The sequence below is a fragment of the Diachasmimorpha longicaudata genome, chromosome 11, assembly GCF_034640455.1.
Source record: "Diachasmimorpha longicaudata isolate KC_UGA_2023 chromosome 11, iyDiaLong2, whole genome shotgun sequence".
In the NCBI taxonomy this organism is placed as follows: Eukaryota; Metazoa; Arthropoda; class Insecta; order Hymenoptera; family Braconidae; genus Diachasmimorpha; species Diachasmimorpha longicaudata.
Window position 1 is genome coordinate 6,365,882 of NC_087235.1, and position 21,389 is coordinate 6,387,270.

A 21,389-nucleotide genomic window follows, 5' to 3' on the forward strand; every position below is an offset into this window, starting at 1 on the left:
TGTTCTACTTTCCTCAAACCTCCAATTAAAGCCTCTGGCATAAGAAGGGGCATTCCTCATCTACCCCAAGCGGGTTCAATGACCCTGCGAGTCATTCCCTCCCCCATCTCCTCTTTTATCGTTCAAAAAAATTATGATTGAAGATGTTTATTCCCAAACATCCACTCTCTCGCAGTTATTATGAAGATATACCTACATATATTTTTTCGGCGTGACTGGAGGGAAAAAGCACTTGGTTGAGATAGGAGTAAGTCGTGAGAAAGGGGTGGGTGGTAGGAGGGTTGGGTTGAAATGGCGAGAAGTGCAAGGCGAGCGATGGGATAGGTAGGTACCGCTTAATAGCTGCAAATTACACCCCCATTTTATTTCTTTTTCTCCTCTTTTTTGTTTAAAAAAAACTGTTCTTCACGTCTGTTTTCTCCGGGACGAGAGAACCTCGGCAAAACTTTTCATTTTTATTTTTCACCCCATTCTCCTCCTCCTGTCGTCCTACCTACCCCCCCATCTAAAGTATTCCTACCAAGAAAAACAGCCATTAGCAGGAGTTTTCGCTTTTCGCGCGAAACTTTCGCCCTTCATTCGCCCCACCACTGGTTTTACTGTAAATTCTCACTCCACTTTTGCTGTCTTTGAGCCCAAGCAACTGAGATACGGTGGGAAGAACGTGGAAAGAGTTCATTCCAGGCTTGTGGCCATGAGGTGGTGCGAAACTGGGTGGCAAGAGCACGAGGAAGAGGAAGAGGAAGAAGAATAGGAAGTAGTTTGGTGTATAATTCACCTTCTGGAGCTCCAAGTTTCATCCCCATCGCATATTTTTCATCGTCCATAAATTCTTATTTATATGCCATCCACTGGTTTATTCTTGATTGAACGCAATTATTTCTTCTACCGGAATATTTACCATCTCCTTCCCCCAAGAGATATTTTTCTAATAAAAAATCATCCCATCGATTTTTCAAACTCAGTTCCATTGCATATTCCACGATTTAATTACTGTGGCGCCATAAAAAAATCCTGATTCAACCGCTTCAATTTTTATTCCTCAAAATATCGCGACCAATTTTCAAGGCAATCCCTAATCCCCCTGAGGCCCTCATATCCAAAAATATGAAGACTATGTTATGAGTTTCTCCAGGACCGTGGGAAAGTCCGCGGCAACTCCAAGTTGATTGAGGCATATAAGAAAGATGGATTCACCCCATTCAGCAAGTAGAAACGGCAAATGCGAGTAAGACAGACAGCCAGTAGTTTTCTTGCGTTGTCAGTGCGCCCTCTTCGTCCTTCCTCCGTATCTCCCCCCCCCTCCATCCACCCGCCGAAGACCCACGCTAATGATCCGCGAGATATGAAATATGGCGATGCATCACGAAACATCGCAGCCGTTTCATCGTGCTCATGAATCATGCGATATTCGCCCCAGCGTTGGCTGCTAAAACGATGCCCATTCGTTAGACGTAATAACAAATAATGCTAACCTCGTTATGGCTCCATAGAGAATCCCTGCGTCTCCCACAGTCCCCTCAAGCCCCCTATCCCTTTACCCTTCTTGTCGTCAGTTCGTGCGGCAAACCGTATTATTTAAATTCTATCATCGCCCGCTATCACGATGTAGAATATAAAATCATATCAAATTTCCCGTCTCTTTATTTTTATTCATCCGACGAAGACAGTGCTGTGCACGCTCGCGATGAATGGGAGACATCAATCAAACCACACCCTCAGCATCGTCGCCGAGGACTTAATAAACTATTCTATGCATACGTAAGCAGTCCAGGAAAATGAGAATGACAGTTTCTTTATGCTCGCACCCTCCCGAATTTCGAGGAGTATTTTATTTATTTTAGTTTGGTTTTTGTTGATCCGAGAATGCCGAGTTTTATCCCGGTGTAACCTACCCCCTCGTACACCGCTCGTAACATCCAGCTTTTGAGGGAAGGGTGGCTATGAGTGGCTATGGTGGAGACCTGTTGTTCGCTGGTTACTCGAGAGTCTACCAGACACGCAGCCGGCGGACGGGGTGATAAAGTCTCATATGCAGAGTGAGAACACGGGATTTTGATACATATTCATGAGACGGGAGAAACTTATTACCGACTCCTGCAGATCGCGAAATTGTAATATCTTTTCATTTTGAAAATTAGAGAGCTCTAGCGGATGTAGATTTTTGCTACAAATTTTATTTTAGATTGCAGATTTTTTTTGATAGAAATGACAATCAGTGGACTCGATGATCTGGAAATTTATTATCTGCCAGAATAAAATTAATTAATTCATCCGCGAATTTTAGGAAAGTTTACGGGATAATTCCGGAAATTTCCATCCCTGAGCTTTTATTCCCAAATTCCCCCTCCATCCCTCAAAATATTTTATCAACCGGAGATAAAATTCAGCATTTACTCAAGCAGTCGGCATATTTGCGTAATGAACTTTAATATTTTCCCTCAAGTTTCGTAAAAGTAGGAGGGGGTGGTGAGGAGGTGGATTGAAATTTCGCCGCGGGAAATACCGCCCCGCGTCACTACCAGGAGAATTAGCGGCTTTGAAACTTGACTATGCGGCCCGCGCCCCCTCGATGGTACTCCACAGTTGCCAAGTGACGTATTATAATATTTCACCCCCGCTCCACACCCCAACCCCTCACGACTCTGTCTGTCTTTCTCACTCTCAGTCTTCCTTCCCTCGCCCACATTTATGTCTCCTGCCCCGCACTACGCACACTGACATCGCGCTACCATCACCCCCTCGTTCACATACCTTCCAAGTTGGCACTGTGTCGGCTCGTATATATTCAGTGAATACTACGGTTCTGAAATGGTAGGAGTAATATTGTTAATTCGCGTGTGTTTGAGTTTTCAAGGGGAGCCGAACCACCCTAATATATTCGTGAGCGAATAGGTACAGTATGTTGCAAAAGTTGCGGAATATTCAGAATTCACTTTATTTTCGGGTGACATTTACTCTATTTTTCCTCAAAGTTTTTATTAAATTCCAGTTTCCTCGAAATTTCTGCGTTACGATTAACTACTCATCGCACATTGATTGCTGCTAAACCTCGATATAGTCGAATGCCGAGGCAATGGCTCGTGATAAACTTTCCTCGAACAGTAGGACTATTTTTATAAATAAATTTTCCTTTTTCGAACGCACGCGATTGGTCGAAAGTTTTTAGTAACGTAAGAAACTCACTGAGAGTCTATACAATGCCAAAGTCTCCTTCTGCGTCGCACCCTGGCTTGTATTGTCTTAACTCTGCCTTTATGCACAAGCAACAACTACATGCATAATACGAAAACTACTGTAACAGAGGGATGAACATGCACTCGCGTAAGATGGTATTGGTAAAGTGGGAAGGGATGGCATACATGGGCGCGATGCAGCGGGATTTTCTCGGTGGAAGGAGGACAGGATGAAAGGGTTGAAATAAGGGGCGATAGAGAGAGGGGGAGGGGGGGATTGGTGGGTGGGTGGGTTGGGGAAAGGGTGGAGAATAGTGAGGGGGATGGGATGAGGGAAAGGCGAGGGCGGATGGTGGTGGTACCAAACACTGCTCACTAGCTCACGTACTATTGTGTATACTATTGTTCTGGTTGGCTAATATCCAAGATGGCCGACTAGTTATATTCACCCTCCCTTTCACTTCGCTCTCCTCTCTATTTCTCCCTCAGTTGATTCTAACTGTAGTGCGGTGTTTTGGTACTACTGTATGCGTATGTACGTTGTCGCACACCCCTTTCACCTAGCCACCCGCCTCCCCTCAACCCCGTTATTTCTCCTCAATGTTGCTGTATTTGGAGGGGGTGGAGAGGGAGGGAAGATGCTTATATTCATGGATGGGAAATTCAGCTGCACTGAGCAATTCATATTCGCGGGAGATAATAGGGATGCATTCCTCACTGATGATTCTAAATATCTGAAATTGGGGAGATATAGGGGTGGGTTTTGGTGTTCTGGGGTGAAATTTTTTCGATTTATGGCTTCTGAGGGTGATAGTCCTGCGGAAACGGCGTAAACCAGGGGTTGACTTCCATTGATTTTATCTTCGGGATAAACGATCTCGTTGAAAAAAAATTGGGGGTAATTTTTAATTTGAAAAATTATCTTGAAAATTCAGTGATGAATGGAAAGCTTCTGTTTATTTCAATCTTTTGTCTTCGACATTTTGAGGTAGTAAAATCTATTGCTCCACACTCAAAAAATAAAAATCTTGCATAGATTTGAATTCATTAATTTCAACTTCTTTCCGAAGAAATGAGTTTTATATGTAATTAAGGAATATCCTGTGAAAGCCAGCGGCATGTCTCCTGATTTTTAAAATATTTCTCCTGCACTCATGACGAGACTGTCGAGGCGAATAAAATATCCCTCTTTTTTCATCAACACTGGGAAGCGAGATAGACACTCCCTTGGCCGGGGGTGTCGTAGTCTGGCATAAAATGTAGATTAATATAAATATTCATAAACACCATAAAGTTTATGTCGCCGGAGTTGAGACGCTGGGCCAGACGTACAGAGGGGGGTGGAAGGGAGATGGAGGAGGTAGTGGTGTGTCAAGTCGCTTCCGAGCTTCTCGTAAAAACCACCCTCGACGGGGAAAGGCTCCCCCTGCTCTCCAATACTCGGAGTAATTTTCCTTTTGCAGTTTTTTCTAGTTTTGTCACTTCTTGTGCTGAAAGCTTTCTGATAATGTGATTTTTATTCTCCATTAGGGATAATGATCGGAATTATGGGTGACGATGAAGCCCAGGAATTTTATCATTTAAGGAATAATCAATATTTATTCACCCGATCGATGGCGTTGCTTTCTGTTATTTATCGAGCGATTAAAAAAATCTTCCCATCTCCGAAATTTAGGAAAAAATATTGACGAATTGATCGTTGCCAATCTCTTGTATAACTTATCGTCAGATCCAATCCTTTCTCTCAGGAGAATTTATAATGGCAAAAAATCTTCAGATTTCTTCGTGTACGTCAGAGTGAAAGAAAATCGATCGATGATCACTCACCCCATCTCCCCGGGTATTACCGTTATTTTTAATTTTACGAGCGTCGCGACGACGACCTGGCGTGCCGCTTGATTTTTATCGGGCGATTAACGCGACGGTTACACGTGTCGCGTCGACGTTTACGCCTCGTTTGAGCCAGCAGTTTGGTGAAGAGAATTAATAAAAAGAAAGAAGGGGGCAAGAAGAGGAAAAATAAAACATCACAAAGATACATTGAGAGATGGAGGAAAGTGCGGAGAGCCATTTCATTTATCTCCCTCTTATATTTTATATATTTTTTTTATCTTTTATTTCGCGGAGATAATTAGAAAAAAGTGGAGGAGAGATAAAAGGAAATGCCGACCACCCTTTTCCGGATTCTCATTAACGCCCGCCGGAAGTCGTGGAATGAAGTGGGGGCTGAGGAGGAAAGGGGGGTGGGTTTTTCCCGCGCGTCGACTCGACCGCAATCATCGCCCGTGGTTTTTCACGCTCGCCCACTGTGATACCCAACACAACGGAAAATCCCGTACCCGGGGTGGGGATTCACCGCGCTGGGGTGGGTTGGCCCGAGCGGAAGGGATATCATAGCCACCCTTTTGTGTTATAGTCGGCACGCGCCCGCATTGACACTGATTTTACACCCTTAGACGCTTGCGAAAGTACAACTTTCTCTTCTTCTCTCAAATTAACTTCGAAATATTCTGTCGAGAGAGGAAAACAGATAATTTGAAAAAAATAGACTAGAATATTGTCAGTTGAGAAAGTACTTTCCGGCGATCGACATTGAATTTAAGGGGAGAAAATTTAAAGGGATTTGGACGAGAATTCCTCGCCTTATCTGAACTTTTATTTCAGAAAAATATGAAATTCCTAGAAATAAAAATTTCTAAAATTGTATCGGTCTTGTTTCCGACATTCTGTATTATCTACTAGACCTCTAGTGAAAATCCAGACGTCCCGGATCACTTCTCCTCCATTTTTAACCAATTCAACACGATATGATTAATTGAACCAGTGCAAACCCGCGGAATGCATTAAAAGTTTTTTCCTTGGGAAGAAAATTCCATAAATCACGATGGAAAAAACGCGAGAAATCCCGACGATAATTATCAAACTCAAACAGTAAAAAAAACCGCCGGAATCAGAATTAAAATAACTGTGCAAACGTGAAAGGTTTTAGTTCGCGTAATCCGTCCGCAAAATCCGGGAACGTTTAACATAATTAGGTATCGGGTGTCGAAGCGTTAGTGGACGGCTAAAGCCCTGCGGGGGTGAAAAAGAGAGGGAGGCTGAAAATAAAAGGGAGTGTGAGGGCGCACAAGCCCCGAACGTGCGGGCCACAGTGTGAGAGGCTTTTTAACCCGGTGTGTGTGCGCACGAGGGTGAGTAGTGCGGATGTGAGCCATGAGGATGAAAAGAGGGAGAGAGGAAGAGCACATCGTTGACGTGCCTGTCTGTGGGTCAATCGTTGTCGTGCGGTAAAACGCTCCGCAGTTTCGGTCAGTTTGTCATCACCTGAATATACTTTTTCACATTTGTCAATCATTCTCAATTGTTTTTTGACACTTGCGGACTTCGGAGGGAGATCCCGGCTGTTTACTCATCACTCACGTTTGATGTTTCTTGGTTTATTTATTTTATATGAGACTGTTAGGGGAGAATTTAAATTTAACTAGTAATTTTCGCAGAAGTGGGGTAAATTCTACTTGAACCGTAAATTTGAGCAACTGCAAAGTTGCTGTTCAACGAAATGTTACGGTGCCCTCAGTTAAATGAATGCACGGCTGATTTTTGTTGCTAATTCTGGGGACAATTACAATATTTTGAGAACAAAATTCTGGCAAATGTTATCGCATTTTTCACTAGAATTCAGGTATTACCTGTCTATTCATCACTGCCAATTTATTTTTCATTTTCCCTTCTCTTTTTATAACGACTGAGCGCTTTTTGCAGATCTCCCTGGCATTTTTTCTTTTTAACTATAAATGAATAAATACCAGCCAATATCCACCAATTTTCGATAGAAAAAACCAACAAAAAACGTGAAAATACGATGAAATAACGACGTTCCGTTTATTTTTGTCCTCGAGTTGTTCCGAAAAAAATGAACGAACAAAAAAAATTCTCTTTTTTGTATTTTTTCCCCCGTTGTTTTCTATCCATATAGAACGGAAATAAAATAAAAAGTTTATCGTCCGGCGGGGGAGTAGGACTTTAATCCGGCCGTTTTAGCGGACGCATCGTTTGGAAACGATGAAATACGACGGGGCACGAAAATTCTAGCGCCGGTGTATGAGTCTGGCTCGTGTCGTACTTTTTTGTTCTGTTTTTTTTTCTCTCCCACTGGAGCCGAAATATAAAGGGTCGCAGGCGTATATCGATAGCTTCATCTCAATTGCGACTCAATCCAATTTTTTCCAATCTGAAAAAAAGGGCAGTGGAGATGGAGATAAAAAATCAAACTTCGTGCATTGTTTGTAATAAAAGCGTGAAATACAAAAATCTAGAGATAAAAATTCGATTCCCGAATAAATACCGGCGAATTGGAATTGTTGAAAACTTGTACTACAAACGTTAGAAATTTTTTGACATTCTAACGCTCACAAAACCTTTTTAAAAAATCATGTTAATAATTGGCAAAATTTTCATATGAAAGGCGCAATAATTTCACCCCACAAATCAATAACAATGATCTCTTTTTGTTTCAGGTGAGTTATTACGCATGAAAAAGCCCCTCAGAAAGTTAAACCCCACGGATAGCTGTCAAGTATAGGTGAGAAAAGAAACAAGTAGAAAAGGTCATTGTATGGCATACGAGGAATACACCCCGGAAGTGGGTTCGACGCTCGAGGTGCCTCGAACGGATCTCGAGGCACTTCCTGACTCCCGGCTATTACCCACCGATATTATTATCCCCCAGGACAATGACAGTGAGTGTGGCTACCCCTGTAGCTCCCCTCAACCCCTCGATTTCGCACAATATCCCTCCCATCCCCCGCGGAAGATAGCAAAATCCCGTGTCTACCATTTTCGTTTTTTCCCAGGACAGAATTCGAGGCATTCGAACAACAGATCTGTCTCATTAACAACTTATAATGGGGAACCGATGTATCGGCGTAAAACAACTGTTTCTCTCTTGTTTAAAAATGAAAAAAAGGGAATCCCCTTTAAAGCTCTTATTTTTCTACCTTTCCCTCGGCTCCACGTTTCGTCATTCGTTTTCCCTTCATTTCCTTTTTCTTTCTTCGTGCTTTTTTTTTCCAGTATGTTTCAACGCATACCTGATCTTTTCCATCGATAGACTTCAATAAGCTCCCTCCAATGTACTTCCCGTTTGTTTTCAGCTGATACATGCGATATTGAGGGGAAAAGAGGGCCATGATACACCGCAGGGGCCAACGAGTCATTTCTATGTCTCGATGAACAACTTTGTCTCACGAATGAATGTTTGTATCTCTATTTAGCATTGTCGAGAGAGCATTGAAATCATTGCGACAATGGAAATGAATCGATGGTGGGTTTTGTCTTGTGACTTTCTATCGGTCTCCGGGGGTACGGACACTCGAGGAGAGACGTATCTCGTGATCGAGTTCAATGAGAGATTTTTTATGTTAATTGTTTAGAGGTGGGAGAAGTTGAGGGGGAAAATATGGAGGAAATTATTTCTTAGATTTTTCAGAGTTCGCTGGATCATTTCTCTTGATTAATACATATTTATATTCTATGGAATATCAATAGACAAGGTCTGGGAAAAAATCCGTCCATTCAAGTCCTAATTTCAACCCTTTTTGGAGGGATGTTACACAATGCTTGAGGAGGAAACACTAGATTTTTGAGGAACACAAAAAATTAGACATGAAAACGAGCCAGTGCGGACGGACGTAATTCCGTAGTTGGGCCCCATTACCCGAGACGTTGGCCTGAATTTATAGAGCCCTGAGGAGAAGGCACGTGGGATATATATAAACGTTGTAAACCGGACGCGATTCCCTACCCCTTATACTGCTTATTCAACCCACCCTTCTCTCATTCTTTACGTTACCACTGTAAACCCTCACGTGCCACCAACTCTCCCTCACACCCAGTCTCTACATAACGCCAACGGAATCGCTTTGCATACCATTTCGCACAATCTCGAGATCTTAATATCGACTGTAATTTAGGAGAGGCTTTGGTCAGTTTTCCATCCCATATTACAATGTTAATGGCACGTTTATTTTCATTGGCTGATAAATGTCGTGGTCAATTTTCTTCGCTTATTCATTACCTTTCAGTGGCTGGAAAATTTCATAAAAAAATTCTTTTGTCCTGCAAAAATATTTCAGAGGGGTGACGGGGGAGAGGATTTTTTTTTCTCGTTGCCTCGGGACTCCACGTTTCCAACTGATGAATGTGGTATTCAATTTTTTTCATTTATTCATGGGGCTTCCACACGTCAACGGTTTCGTGAAAAAATTATTTTGCCATTCGTCCGATTATTCCAGAATCGTCGAAGGATTTTTCAACGAGGGAAGTGAATTATTTCTTTCACCAGTTCTTCAGAGTCTTAGGGGCATTTTTCGGATAATGATAAGAAAGACTCATCAATTTTCCTCTATTTCTTTTATTCAACAAATATTTTCCGAGGATTTAATATCGAGATTGAAAATCAGACCTGGAAAGGTCGATAATTAAATTACTGTGAAAGCTTGATTAATTTTTAAAATATCCTTTGACTCGGGGGAAATTATTTCTTTGTGTGACAGAATGACTGATGGGAAAATTTCGAATTTTTTTTTTCAATTCTGCTCTTGAAAGAGAATGTAGCAGTGAAAGCGCTCTTTTCGCTGTTTATTTCCGCAGTGCATTCGGGCATCTGAATTAAGTGAGTCACTAAAGATGATAATTAGTGGATAAGTGCCCGCACCCACAGGGGTTGAAACACTCTCTGCAACGCAAGGCCGACTTTTCTAGTCCCACTCGTGAAGAAGTTCAAAACCACTTTTCCCTCGCTGCACGTATCATTCCACCAAAAGGAAAACTGTAAAATAAAAATTCCCACTTCGCTGTTTCAACTCGTGTCAATATTTGATATTTTTTTCGCTCTATAATTGCAAGACATAAATCAGAAGTTCATGGAGGATTTTTTTTTATTTGCTCCTGGGAAAACTAACACGAAAATAATACCCGGTTGATTGGCAATTTAGCTTGAGATTGCCGACAAGGCGTTCGTCGTAGTTGGTTAGAGAAAGAAAAGGGAGAAAATGGGGATATAGACGAAGGGAGAGAGTAATATAAATAAAATGGAGCTGGAGAGGTCTAAGTGAGGGCGCAGCGGAAAGATGAGATGTTTGCCATTTTGTTGCGCAAATAAAAATCATGAAAATTAAAAAAAAATCTTCAACAAAATCTGCCCCGAGATATCAGTATTTTTCCGGATTAAAATAACCCCCAGAGACAAATTGAAAGTTTAATGAAAGAACGGCAATTTTAAGATGTAAAACCAAAAAATAATGGAGCCTTAAAAATCAGTTAAATGAAGTGATATTGATGCTGAAATTAAGAAAATCAATCCTTAAACTATAGTGACAGTTTTTTTCATTAAAAAATTATCATATCTCTTCGCGGATAATTTTCATTGGTTTTAATCGTTCTCATTTGACTGAGGGGGAGACGAAAAGTTTCTCCCCACTGCGGCCCACTCGGATGAAAAACGAGGGCCGATAAATTTTGACAGTATTCTGTCCATTGCATTGCAATAATACCGGACCATATATTAGAGGTATACAGAAATGTATAGACCCACGTTTTGGAGGGGAGGTGTAGCAGGGTGCTTTCGTATAGTTTGCACGGTAACATATTACGAATTAATACCAACTGCTACGGTGAAATATTACTGCAAAATACTGACCGTTATTTCGTTTCATACCGCCTACCCCCCCGTTCCCCCTCACGTTTGCCGAATGTTCGAACCCCCGTTGCCATTTTTTTTTTCAACTGCAAATTGTTACATTCGCGTTTTCTTTCAAATTTATTCGACGCCAACTATCGAATACTGGAAAAAATCGAGCGCCCGTTGATTGGACTTTTTTTCCGGGTTTTTATTTCTTTTTTTGGAGAGAGAGAAAGGGAGCAAAAAAAGTGCGGAATATTTCTGGGCACTTGTCGGTGGCTTTTTGGCTCGTTGGGTCCAATGATCGGTTGATTCGCATGTTTAATTGAGGGAGAAAGAAGAATAATAAATGAAAAAAAAGAGCCGAAGAGCTCTCGACGTCTTCCTCGTTATTTCCAATGTTTTTGCCATTTTTTATTGAAATTTTCTCGCGGTCATTACTGAATAATGGTGCGTATACATATCGTCTAATGTCGGTTTCATTAAAATCCTTTTATTATTCCTACTCGAATCATTTTTATCGGGGAGACACGATTTTTGGAATTAATCGCGTGTGACAATCATGCGACAATTACTCCCGTCTCGCCTCGACGTTAAAACATTCATTCGCATTTATCAGGGAGGAGTGAAAGGCGATTTATGTGGTTTGAAAAAATGGCGAAGCGCCGAGGGGGGGGAGGGCAACCATGAGTTTTGACACCGGAGATAACATATTCGTGGATAACATTGGCATTGATTATTATCGCCATCGGGGTGATTAACCGCAGAGTGAAATTCTGATGCGTTAAATGAACTTATCAGCTCGTCATGATTAAATTCATGGATATTTTCGAGGTATTTCTCGGATTTTGGGGAGCCGCGATGGGCATTCCAGACTTGTAGGGTAAACAAATTCCGGTGATAATTGATTTTATTTTATATATATTTCTGTTGTGTGTTTAAATCCGATATTTGAGAATTGGAATTTATTTGGAATGAGGCCGCGATGTTGGGGGGCAAGTGGAAGTGCATGGAAGGACACTCGTCAGTGGTCGGACGTGATAATTTATTCTGGTACACGGGTGTGGGCTAGACCCGAGGACCACCGTTCACCGACAACACCACGAATAGACCACCGAGCGTTCAATGTCGATGTCACTTCGATCCAACGTGATCATTTAAATCCACCGTCACTTGATAAATTAATTCAGCGATTTTTTCAAATGAAAAGTGAGGCTATTGCCTTGACTCTCTACTTCCAAGGCCAGTTAGATATTTTACAGAGACAGAGAGTGAGACACAGAGGGTCCGAAAATTTCTGGATTTTTTCTGACAGCTGATTTTTTAATATTAATAGGCAATTACTTAGCGTTTACTCTTTTATTCGGCCGTGAAATATTCATTTTGCGATTTTTTAAAGTGGAAAAAAATTAATGAGGCTGGGGAAAAAGGACGCATTGAAATTTTAATGCTGATCCCTTTGGGCTGGGCGGTCTACCCGAGGATTCTACTCCTGCGTTATTTTCGTTTCAGCGGTAAAAAATTTTATATTTTTAAATTGAAGTCAAATAAATAAATAAATTTATCTGTCCAGACCTGGAAGATTGCAATTAACAAATTCAAATCCATTCAGAATATTCGGAAAAAATATTAAATATCACAGGAAATATTAAGGTCAATGGAAATAACCTACCGTATGGGCTCTATCACTCTAAAGAAATTCAACAAAAGACCAACTAAAAAATCGGTGGACAGAATAAACCCGATGCCCAGGTAGGAAAAAACGAATGGGCCAACCTTGGTACAAGCACGGCCGCCGAGCTGCCGTAGCTCGGCACCCGGGCTCCAGCCAAACTCGCGCCGAACTTGGCTAGACCCTGGGATGATAACACGGGGCCAGGCCTGGGACCGAACTTTGGCCAGACTTCGGTCGCCGTACTTTGGCCGCACTCTGGGCTTACCATTCGGCCCGAAATTGGCCCAGGCCTGTTGCCGAACTTTGGCCGCACTCTGGGCTTACCATTCGGCCCGAAATTGGCCCAGACCTATTGCCGAACTTTGGCCGCATTCTGGGCTGACCATTCGGCCCGAAATTGGCCCAGATTTACGACCAGAGCTGTGGCCAGGCTCCAACCGTTGCCTGTATTGGGTTCAGAATCACCAATAAATATATGAACGGTATATCTGATAAGCAGACATGTATTTATTACCTTCAACATTATACAGAAAACAGTTTTATTATGTGACAAAACTTATATTTAAATTTATTAAATCTATTGACAAAAAAACTCAGCCAATCAAAAACTTTTTTCCTCCTATCGACATAGTACATGTTTTCATCCGATTTTGGTTGAACAGTTAAAGATATGCAGTGTTTGTATCTCCAATTTTCATGAAAGATAATCACAACTATGAGATTTTTCCGCGAACAGAATATGAAAACTCAAAAAAATGATTGCAGGTATAAATTGTAGAAAAATCTTTTGTGGATTATTTTCATCCGCTTTTAAAATAAATAATCTACGTAGATCATTTGAATCCGAAATTTAATACGACATACCATATTAAGTCTTAATAAACTCTCTCTTACAATCTAATAATATTAGCAGTCAGTCTTCAGAATTCGAAGATTGTATTAACAAAATATCCAACAAAATAACGCACCAATGTTATTTTTTAAATTAGTAGTTTAGAATTGATAAATTATCGTGCTTCAATTCAAGCATGAAAACAGTCATTATAATAGCAATATTATGGATAATTTATTCCGCTATGGATGATAAGAATTAATTCTTATATCCATAGACAATTGCTGATACGAATTATCCTGATAAGAATTATTTTTTCATCTCGGAAAGACGTCCTTTTTTTACAATAATGTCTTCTCCATCTGCAACTCCGGAACATAGAATGATATTTAGTTGCATTGATTGTGTGCTAGTTCTATATAATATTGCTTATTATATTCACTCTTTCAAACAAACTTAGAAATATAAAAAAGTCTTGGATAGGATTACATATAACTAATTAATTTCAACCCTTAAATTTGAAATCTTTGGGGAATATGGACGCAGTCCGATTGTGAAACTTCAACCTTATAAATATTATTTGACTTGAATCACCAAATACTGAAAACAGCTCTCAATGGCTGAAATTACTTTCATTAGAATTTTTCTTAAAAATTAAAAATCCACTTATTATTTTTCCCTTTAAACTTTTGGACATAATATTTAATCCCTGAACCAACAACGGATATTTATTCCCGTGATCTAACTTATGAGGAAATGACATAGAAAATACTTTATTATGCTAAGATACATCACATTTTCCAATTGTTATTTCCATCTTCTGGATTTCCGACCTCGCCAGGAGAAATATAATAAATATAATTAATACTTCAATGACAGCCGAATACTAAACAATATTCATATATTAATATATATTCTGCCCAATGAAACGCCTCGCGATAAAAATATATTGATAATATAAACTTTTCCTATTAATCGTACCTTTTATCAAGAATATCACAACTAATACAATTACGAAAATGAATTAATGGAGTCATATTAACACAGTGATTTTACAATTCCATTTATCCCGGAAAAATGAAGTATTATCGATTGGTATCAAAGGAACAAACTGAATTATTCTCGTTATGATGACTTGACCCGCGTTGTCGTTCCTTACCCCCACCCTCTCGATCGCCAGAACGTGACAACCAAGTACTTACTTCTGACATTATCTTCTTCTCATCAGTGCTGGATCCTATTACCTCAATTATCACATCAATCAGCACTTTGCATACTGTAGTGTTATAAAAATTTTTCTTTTTCTTTCCGCCAGCTTCCTTTCCGTAACCAGAATAGTGCAGTGACACTGTCTTCCTCAGAACCGCAGATAGGATAGTGGAAACACATATTTTCATCTCTTTTTTATTGCTTATCAAAACTCTCATGAATAATCGCTAAAAATAAAAGAAGGGAAATTTTTTTGAATTTATGAACATGAGAAGACATCTTTGGGCTCATCGCCAGCGGGTTGGTTCTATAACCAAAGCGTTCCAGTGACGTAGACTTGAGTCCCGGTGATGAAAGATTTTTTCATCACCAGAAAACGAACCCAGTGCATGTGTCACCGCCCAATTTATTGATTTTACATAAAAAAGAAGAAAAACGATCAATTTCAGATATATTACCAGTGTTTCTACGAGATTTGGGTCCGTTGTCAATATCGCTTCGTATTCCTGGAACTTATCATCCATTTCAAATGGTAGTGGCGTAGACATCTGCTTCTGTATTTCAAGCAAGCTAGGACCAGAAGCTGGGGCTAGATTAGTGCCAATGATTGTGGTCTTGAGCTCATTCATAGACTGCTTTAAATCGTAAGCCATCCTGCGTCTTAAATTTTCGAGCTTTTCATCTAATTGCTGATCAAAGTAATCTCGAAGGGAGTTCAGGATTCGACGTTCATTATCAGCATAATGACTAGATGACAACTGGTTTTGTGGTCCCAGCATTTTTGGCATCTTAGCAGGGTGTACCATCATTGATCGTGAAGTTTTTGGAGTTCCTGGGCTCACAATCGAATTCAATCCGTCTTCAGCGCGTGTAGTAGACGATGCACGCCTTTTTCGGTTACCTTATGAAATTAAAGGAGGACCAAACGATATAAATTGATGGGTAGCAGCATCAGATGAAAAAAAAACTACCCAAGCCCCCACCAAAAATATATAATATAATCTAATTCTATATAAGTTCCGAATTTTGTAAAGAATGTTCAAAATATAAATTGGACCATTTTCAAATATTTATAAATATAAATTTTTTCATGCGGGAGGAACTTGGCCGATGATTGGTCATGGAATATCCGAGCCGATTTTACCTGAAGCGTTATGGACTAGTGGTGAAGGAGGTGTCAAATGAAGTTCTTTTCTTGTATTTCTCGCTGAGTCCATCGATTTTGTAGGTGACTGCAGAATTCCATCGGAGGAATCATTGCTCTCAGATTCATCAGTTTCGACGTCTTTAAGCAAAGTAATATTCTTCCTTGACCGCTGTTTAAATGATAAACATGCACCTGGAAATTATTGAAAATGATGATTTATCCCTGCCCGGATCATTTAATTAACACGAACTTAGAATTACGTGCTACAGTCCCATATTACCTCAAAATTGATTTATTACCTGTTGGTACAGATCGCGATTTACTCGACATTTGCAAAAAGCCAGAATTATTTTGAGCCTTTGAGGCTCGAATCTCCTCAGGATTAGCTATAAGACAATCATGATTTTCGTCTTCAGAGTCAGATCCACTCTGGTAAATGCTTTGAAATCTTGTCTTTGGTTTTGCTTGTATACCTACGAAATTTTACAAGTTTGTAGTGAAGTAGTAACACAACGTAAGTTGTCTCCAGCCTTTGTTTTTTATAGCTATTTCAAAGTGGGGAAAGAATGCATGCATTTGAAAAAATATTTTTTTTGTAGAACCTATCGCTCCTACAAAAAAGGTTTCTATCAAAATTTTACCATTTTCCGTAGATGTTCACTTTGATTTACCTCTTCACAACAGAATTATAATGCTTTCCTACATAAGAGATGGTGGGGAAAAATGGAACGTTTCTCGTCCCCTCAACATTCCAATGCTTTTATGTATAAACAATCATATCAAGTGTAAATCATAAATTTTCCACTTTATCTTGTTCGCACGTAGTGATTTCTGTTAGCGACTCAATTTTTTGATGAGTAAAGAATTGCAATAAAAAAAAATAACCTAATATTTTTCGACCACAACATAATAAAAATTTTCTTATAAAATCATTCAATGCGATTCTCTCTTAAAACGATGTTTCGAGACAAATACACATGTAATGACTGCACAGATACATAATTAATATTTATTTTGTAAAAGATTTCAAAAATTCGGTCAATCTAATTCCCAATTTAGGGAACGATGGGTCTTTTGATGTTAAATACGAGAGTTGAATAAATTGGGGATGAATAATTGGGGTTAAGAGTGGTTATAATTGTTGATAATTGACTTTTACTTCATATTAACAGGACTTACCAGACTTTGGAGTTTGATTTCTAGGTGGAATCGGGATTTTAGTACTAAAGATGTTGTTTAGTTGAGACTTTGATGCAGTTAAGGGTTTTGCTGAAATTTTTGCTTTCGAGGAAGTTTCGGACCTCCCCCCCTTTCGATCATTTTCACCATCGGTTGTCTCACAGTTGAGAGTTACTTGGGCCTTTTTTAATCTTCTGCGACCCTGATCCAAATCAGCTGAACACAATCAACATATGATCCTTTAATATTGAAATGAACCCATCGAGCAATTCATCAAGTTATAAGTGGAGTCATTTCAATTTTTGTACCTGCTCCGGTGATGAAGCAAAATGGATAACTTTGCCAAGAGTCCTTGGGCGAGTGCAATTTTTCCAAGTAGTCGTCAAGTAGATGATATTCAGTTGTCGGTGGGAATTTACAGGTGTCTTCTTCTGCACTATTAAACCATTTTTTCGGCACCAAATCAATGCATGGTAGCCCTTTTTCGTTTTTCTCGAGAAATTCGATGACTGCGAATGGTTCGCTGAGATTTTTTGGATCGCGAGATGGATGTGAGGTTTCCGACATTTTAGGTTATGAAAAAAAATCACGATTCGTACAATTGAACCTGGTGTTTTCGAGTAGTTTCATATAAACTGATAACTTTGCAGAATGATGCATATAGCTTATTATTTAACAGAAAAAATTGCGTTTCTATTTCCATGTGTTTTGAACGGTTTTTTGTCATCACCCCACTGATGCTTCTTTTTTAGCGCCACTATTCCTTCAAAACGATTATATCACAAATATCTGTCAAACACTTAACACACATTTAATTCACATTAAATTCTCACTTCTTGTAATTTACCGTCAACTTAGTTGGTGAAATCCGAATTTGAGACAAAAAGCCCGATAAACGGATGATACGAGCAATTATGAAAGGTTATGTACACGGACGCCAGATCTAACCGATTTATGTCCCACTTGCATGTAACGACTCCACTATTGAAATTTTCTAACGACCTCGATGATCGGATTTTCATGTCGATTGTTGATTTAAAACATAAAATTGTTTGTTTCTTCCACAATTTTAATCACGAGTTCAACTAAAACATATACCCTCATTCATATACCCTCTTACCAAAAAAAAACTGCATTTCACAATGCGAACAATTTTTACGTTATTTTCTAGTGGAGGAGGGATATGGCGTATTGTCGTCCAGTTACATTTAATAAAGCACATTTGTGTTTAATTTTGTGTGCCTTCTTACATGTCATTTCAGCTGCCCAGGACTTAATGTAGAATATTCCTACTCGACTGGAAAAGTCTGGATAACTAAACGCCTCTTCCCTACTACTTTCCTGGTGTCCGAAAATATATATACCAGTAAGATCATCACAAATTTTGGATTTTCCTGATTTAACGAGAATTTGTGAAATTACGAAAACTTTCTCAATATCTAGGAGTACCACGTTATTTGGATGACTTGTCGTCAAGGTTAGACCATTGATGTTGATCATATTTGATGTTAAATGAATTTCCCCATCAATTATCATCGTTGTAGGCTTTCTCGCGATAACCCAATCACTCAGTATGTGTTTCTGATTAATTACCATGGTTCCTCCAGACTCCATCTCAGTTAGTCTGTTGATAATTTGTGTGAGTGGTTTTATCGAAGAATGAACGAGTTTTTTAAATAAACCAATGTAACTCTCTCCCCAAAACGCTGAGAGCTCATTCAGAGGAATTTTAAAGTATTGGGCATCATTAGCAACGTGGATGATACTATGCCAACTGAGAACTTGAGCCCCTTCATCATTATAAACATCAGGTAACGTCTCGAAACAAATTTTTAGCAGAGATCCAGCATATTCACTCAAATCCTTAACGAATTCCTTACTGTTTAAAATTCTGCTAGCAAAGACAAATAATGAGAAATGACAACGTAAAGGTTTCGGTAAGAAATCTTGTAACACGACGATACCACAATAATTAAGGAAAAACTTGAATTGTGATGCTTTCCATCTTGAGATATTATTCACATCAAATTCTTTCCTTTGAAATTCAATAGGGATATCGGCTTTTAATGACCTCATAATACCATCAAGCCGACGAACATCAGCTAATTTGATCCTCTGGGCTGAACTTCTCGTTAGCCATTTATCCAGCAGCCATTTCATATTACCAGAATAGAATAAATGCATTAAATCTAATGGCACTTGTTTTGTCAGATCGAATCTATCCAAAGAGAGCAGCGGGGACACAGAACCTTCATAATGATGTTCTGGTTGAACTCGCGTCTCGTAGGATACTTTAGTGCGTAAATTTGCATTGGTCACTGGATATATGCGTTTTCCTCGTCTTCCACAACCTACTGTAATGCCCTTGGTGAAACACCTTCCACAGGCATAGAAGGCTCCAGGAGCTTTGTGGCAGCAAATGAATGCTCGAGCTGGCGAATCAGCCACTATTGCTACAATTTTCACCTCAAAAACCTTGTCATCAATGCGCAAACCATTTTCTTGGAGTTCATTGGCCTCTTCAACAAAATCAGTCATGAATTCTGTGGCTGATAATGGTTTCCCATCCCCACAATAAATCGCGGCAGCAAAGGGTTTGGTAGTGTAATTTGGATGCTGTATTTTTATTGAAATTGGCCAAATTTCCTTCTTAGCATTCCGGTATACCTGCATACCGTCAATATGAACCAGAAGAGAAATGTCGTTTTCTCGATAAATTTGAGTTGAAATTATTTTTCTGAGTCCCGAGGCGATTCCCAAATAAATGAATTCACCTGGAATCTCATGAACTCCTCTCATGGTTGTTAGGTGTCTGCAATGGGGAGTTTGCAAAAGCTGCCGTGTAGTCTTGGGTATTGATGTGTAACCTTCACTTCTTAAAATGGCTAACAATTCATCGATTGCTTCTGCTGTTGTAGCTCTTCTGAATTTCACTGCCCATTGATTAATTTTTTGCTCCATTCCCCGCGGTTCCAATTTGTCCAGAGTTTGTGTATTCTTGTCTCCAATGCTGTCAGTGAATACTTTGTTGAAATCATTGTCAATGTCATCTGAATCACCATCACAACCTGAGCCCCCAAGAATTGGTTCATCCCTGTCTCCAACGCTGCTATTGGATTCACTGATGCAATCATTAAGATGCTTATACGAGCCACAATCACCATCACCACCCGACCAACTATCACCACAAGCACTAGCATTATCATCGAGATGTCGAACATCGACATCTCCACTAATTTGATCCACAATAGATCCACTACGGATAGTTATTTCATTGGCTGTTGGCAAACTAACCTCTTCCTCATCGGCATTATTGCGTTCACTGTAATCCGGAGTTTTTTCTTTAGCGCCTTCTACGTTTACAGATTCTTTTTTCTTCAGTTGATGAAAATGTCTGTATTTTTTAACCCGTGAATATGAACTCTGAGACATATTACAATAGTAAAAGAGTAATATTAAAATAATAAATTGCCGCACACGACACTCATGTCTACTGCCACAATCAGACTACTCAACACGCCATCTTACGGGCTGTTGTCATAGAATGTGTGGTATACGGTGATATCCACGCATATTTTCCCCTGAAATAGTATGTTCAGAAGAAATAATGGTACCTTCGGAAGAAGGAGAATCAAAGGACGAAAAATTTAGTGAAGGAACATTCCCCATGAGAATTCAATTTTTGGAATGCTGTTCCATATGGGACCCAAGCCTGGCAAACCATGCCCCTTGTCTGCCTGGCCATGTCTCGGGGCAAGCTTGGTGACCCAAGCCTGGCAAGCCATGCTCTTTACCAGTCTGGCCATACCTCGGGTCAAGCGTGGTTGCCCAAGCCCGGCAAACCGTGCTCTTTGCCAGTCTGGCCATACCACGGGCCAAGCTTAGTGACCCAAGCCTGGCAAGCCATGCTCTTTGCCGGTCTGGCCATGCCTCGGGCCAAGCTTGGTGGCCCAGATCTGGCAAGCCAGTCTCGTGCCAGACCTGGCCCGTTTCGTGGACATTGGCATTTCCTACCTGGGTTGCTGTATATCATGCGCTGTCGGTGGGCTCAACTGCCGATCAAATGAATATTTTTCGATCATTACATTTTCTATCGCTACGAGCATCGGTGTGGCGACATCCCACAACTAGAAAAAAATATTTAAAAATTGTGGGGATAGTGGGAGGGGATTTTTACTGTGCGAAAAAATATTATTTCGTCGGGACTAGCATCACTCAATGCAATCGCGCGAAAGAAAGCACCGGTTGACATTTTAATAGCCTCGTGTCAATTATTCCCATCAATTTTAACGAAGATAAATATTTTGTTCTGGGAATGATGGTAACCAAACGAGCTATGAGTCCATTTCTACCTCCAAAAAACAACCGTAGGACAATAAATTACGTTAATCCCGGAATGATAAGGCACATTATTTTAAAAACGATAACCCAGACAATAAAATAAATCGGGCTAAATTTTATGCTCCTTTGTATATTTGGGTACCATGAAG

At 39.9% G+C, this 21,389-nt stretch overlaps 2 protein-coding genes across 10 annotated transcripts in view; one reads left to right on the top strand and one right to left on the bottom strand.

The window, feature by feature from the left end:
• Positions 1-21,389, top strand: part of LOC135167471 (protein bric-a-brac 2-like) — a 249,644-nt gene that overhangs the window by 188,350 nt on the left and 39,905 nt on the right. The window contains exon 10 of one of the 8 annotated variants that reach the window (XR_010299865.1): positions 7,694-7,744. The exons of the other annotated variants lie outside the window; for them this stretch is intronic. The gene's annotated coding sequence lies outside the window, so the exon portion shown is untranslated. Of the gene's footprint in view, positions 1-7,693; positions 7,745-21,389 lie in introns of those variants that run through there. 8 annotated transcript variants of the gene reach the window in all.
• On the bottom strand, positions 13,118-17,466 carry LOC135167479 (uncharacterized). 2 transcript variants are annotated; one of them, XM_064130720.1, is made up of 6 exons: positions 17,208-17,466; positions 16,900-17,115; positions 16,020-16,193; positions 15,718-15,912; positions 15,032-15,474; positions 13,123-14,800 (listed from the first exon to the last, which is right to left on the bottom strand). In XM_064130720.1, the coding sequence occupies exons 1-6, from the start codon at positions 17,464-17,466 to the stop codon at positions 14,450-14,452; spliced, it is 1,638 nt and encodes a 545-aa protein (XP_063986790.1). In that variant the 3' UTR covers positions 13,123-14,449. The 2 variants fall into 2 exon arrangements, with proteins under 2 accessions (XP_063986791.1, XP_063986790.1); XM_064130721.1 differs by lacking the exon at positions 16,020-16,193 and having other exon boundaries at positions 13,118-14,800.

Coding starts and splice junctions, on each gene's coding strand:
- LOC135167479 (XM_064130720.1), bottom strand. CDS start 17,466: ATGTCGGAAACCTCACATCCATCTCGCGATCCAAAAAATCTCAGCGAA. Junction 16,194..16,899: donor AAATCAAACTCCAAAGTCTG/GTAAGTCCTGTT, acceptor AAAATTTCGTAG/GTATACAAGCAAAACCAAAG. Junction 15,475..15,717: donor ACTAGTCCATAACGCTTCAG/GTAAAATCGGCT, acceptor TAATTTCATAAG/GTAACCGAAAAAGGCGTGCA.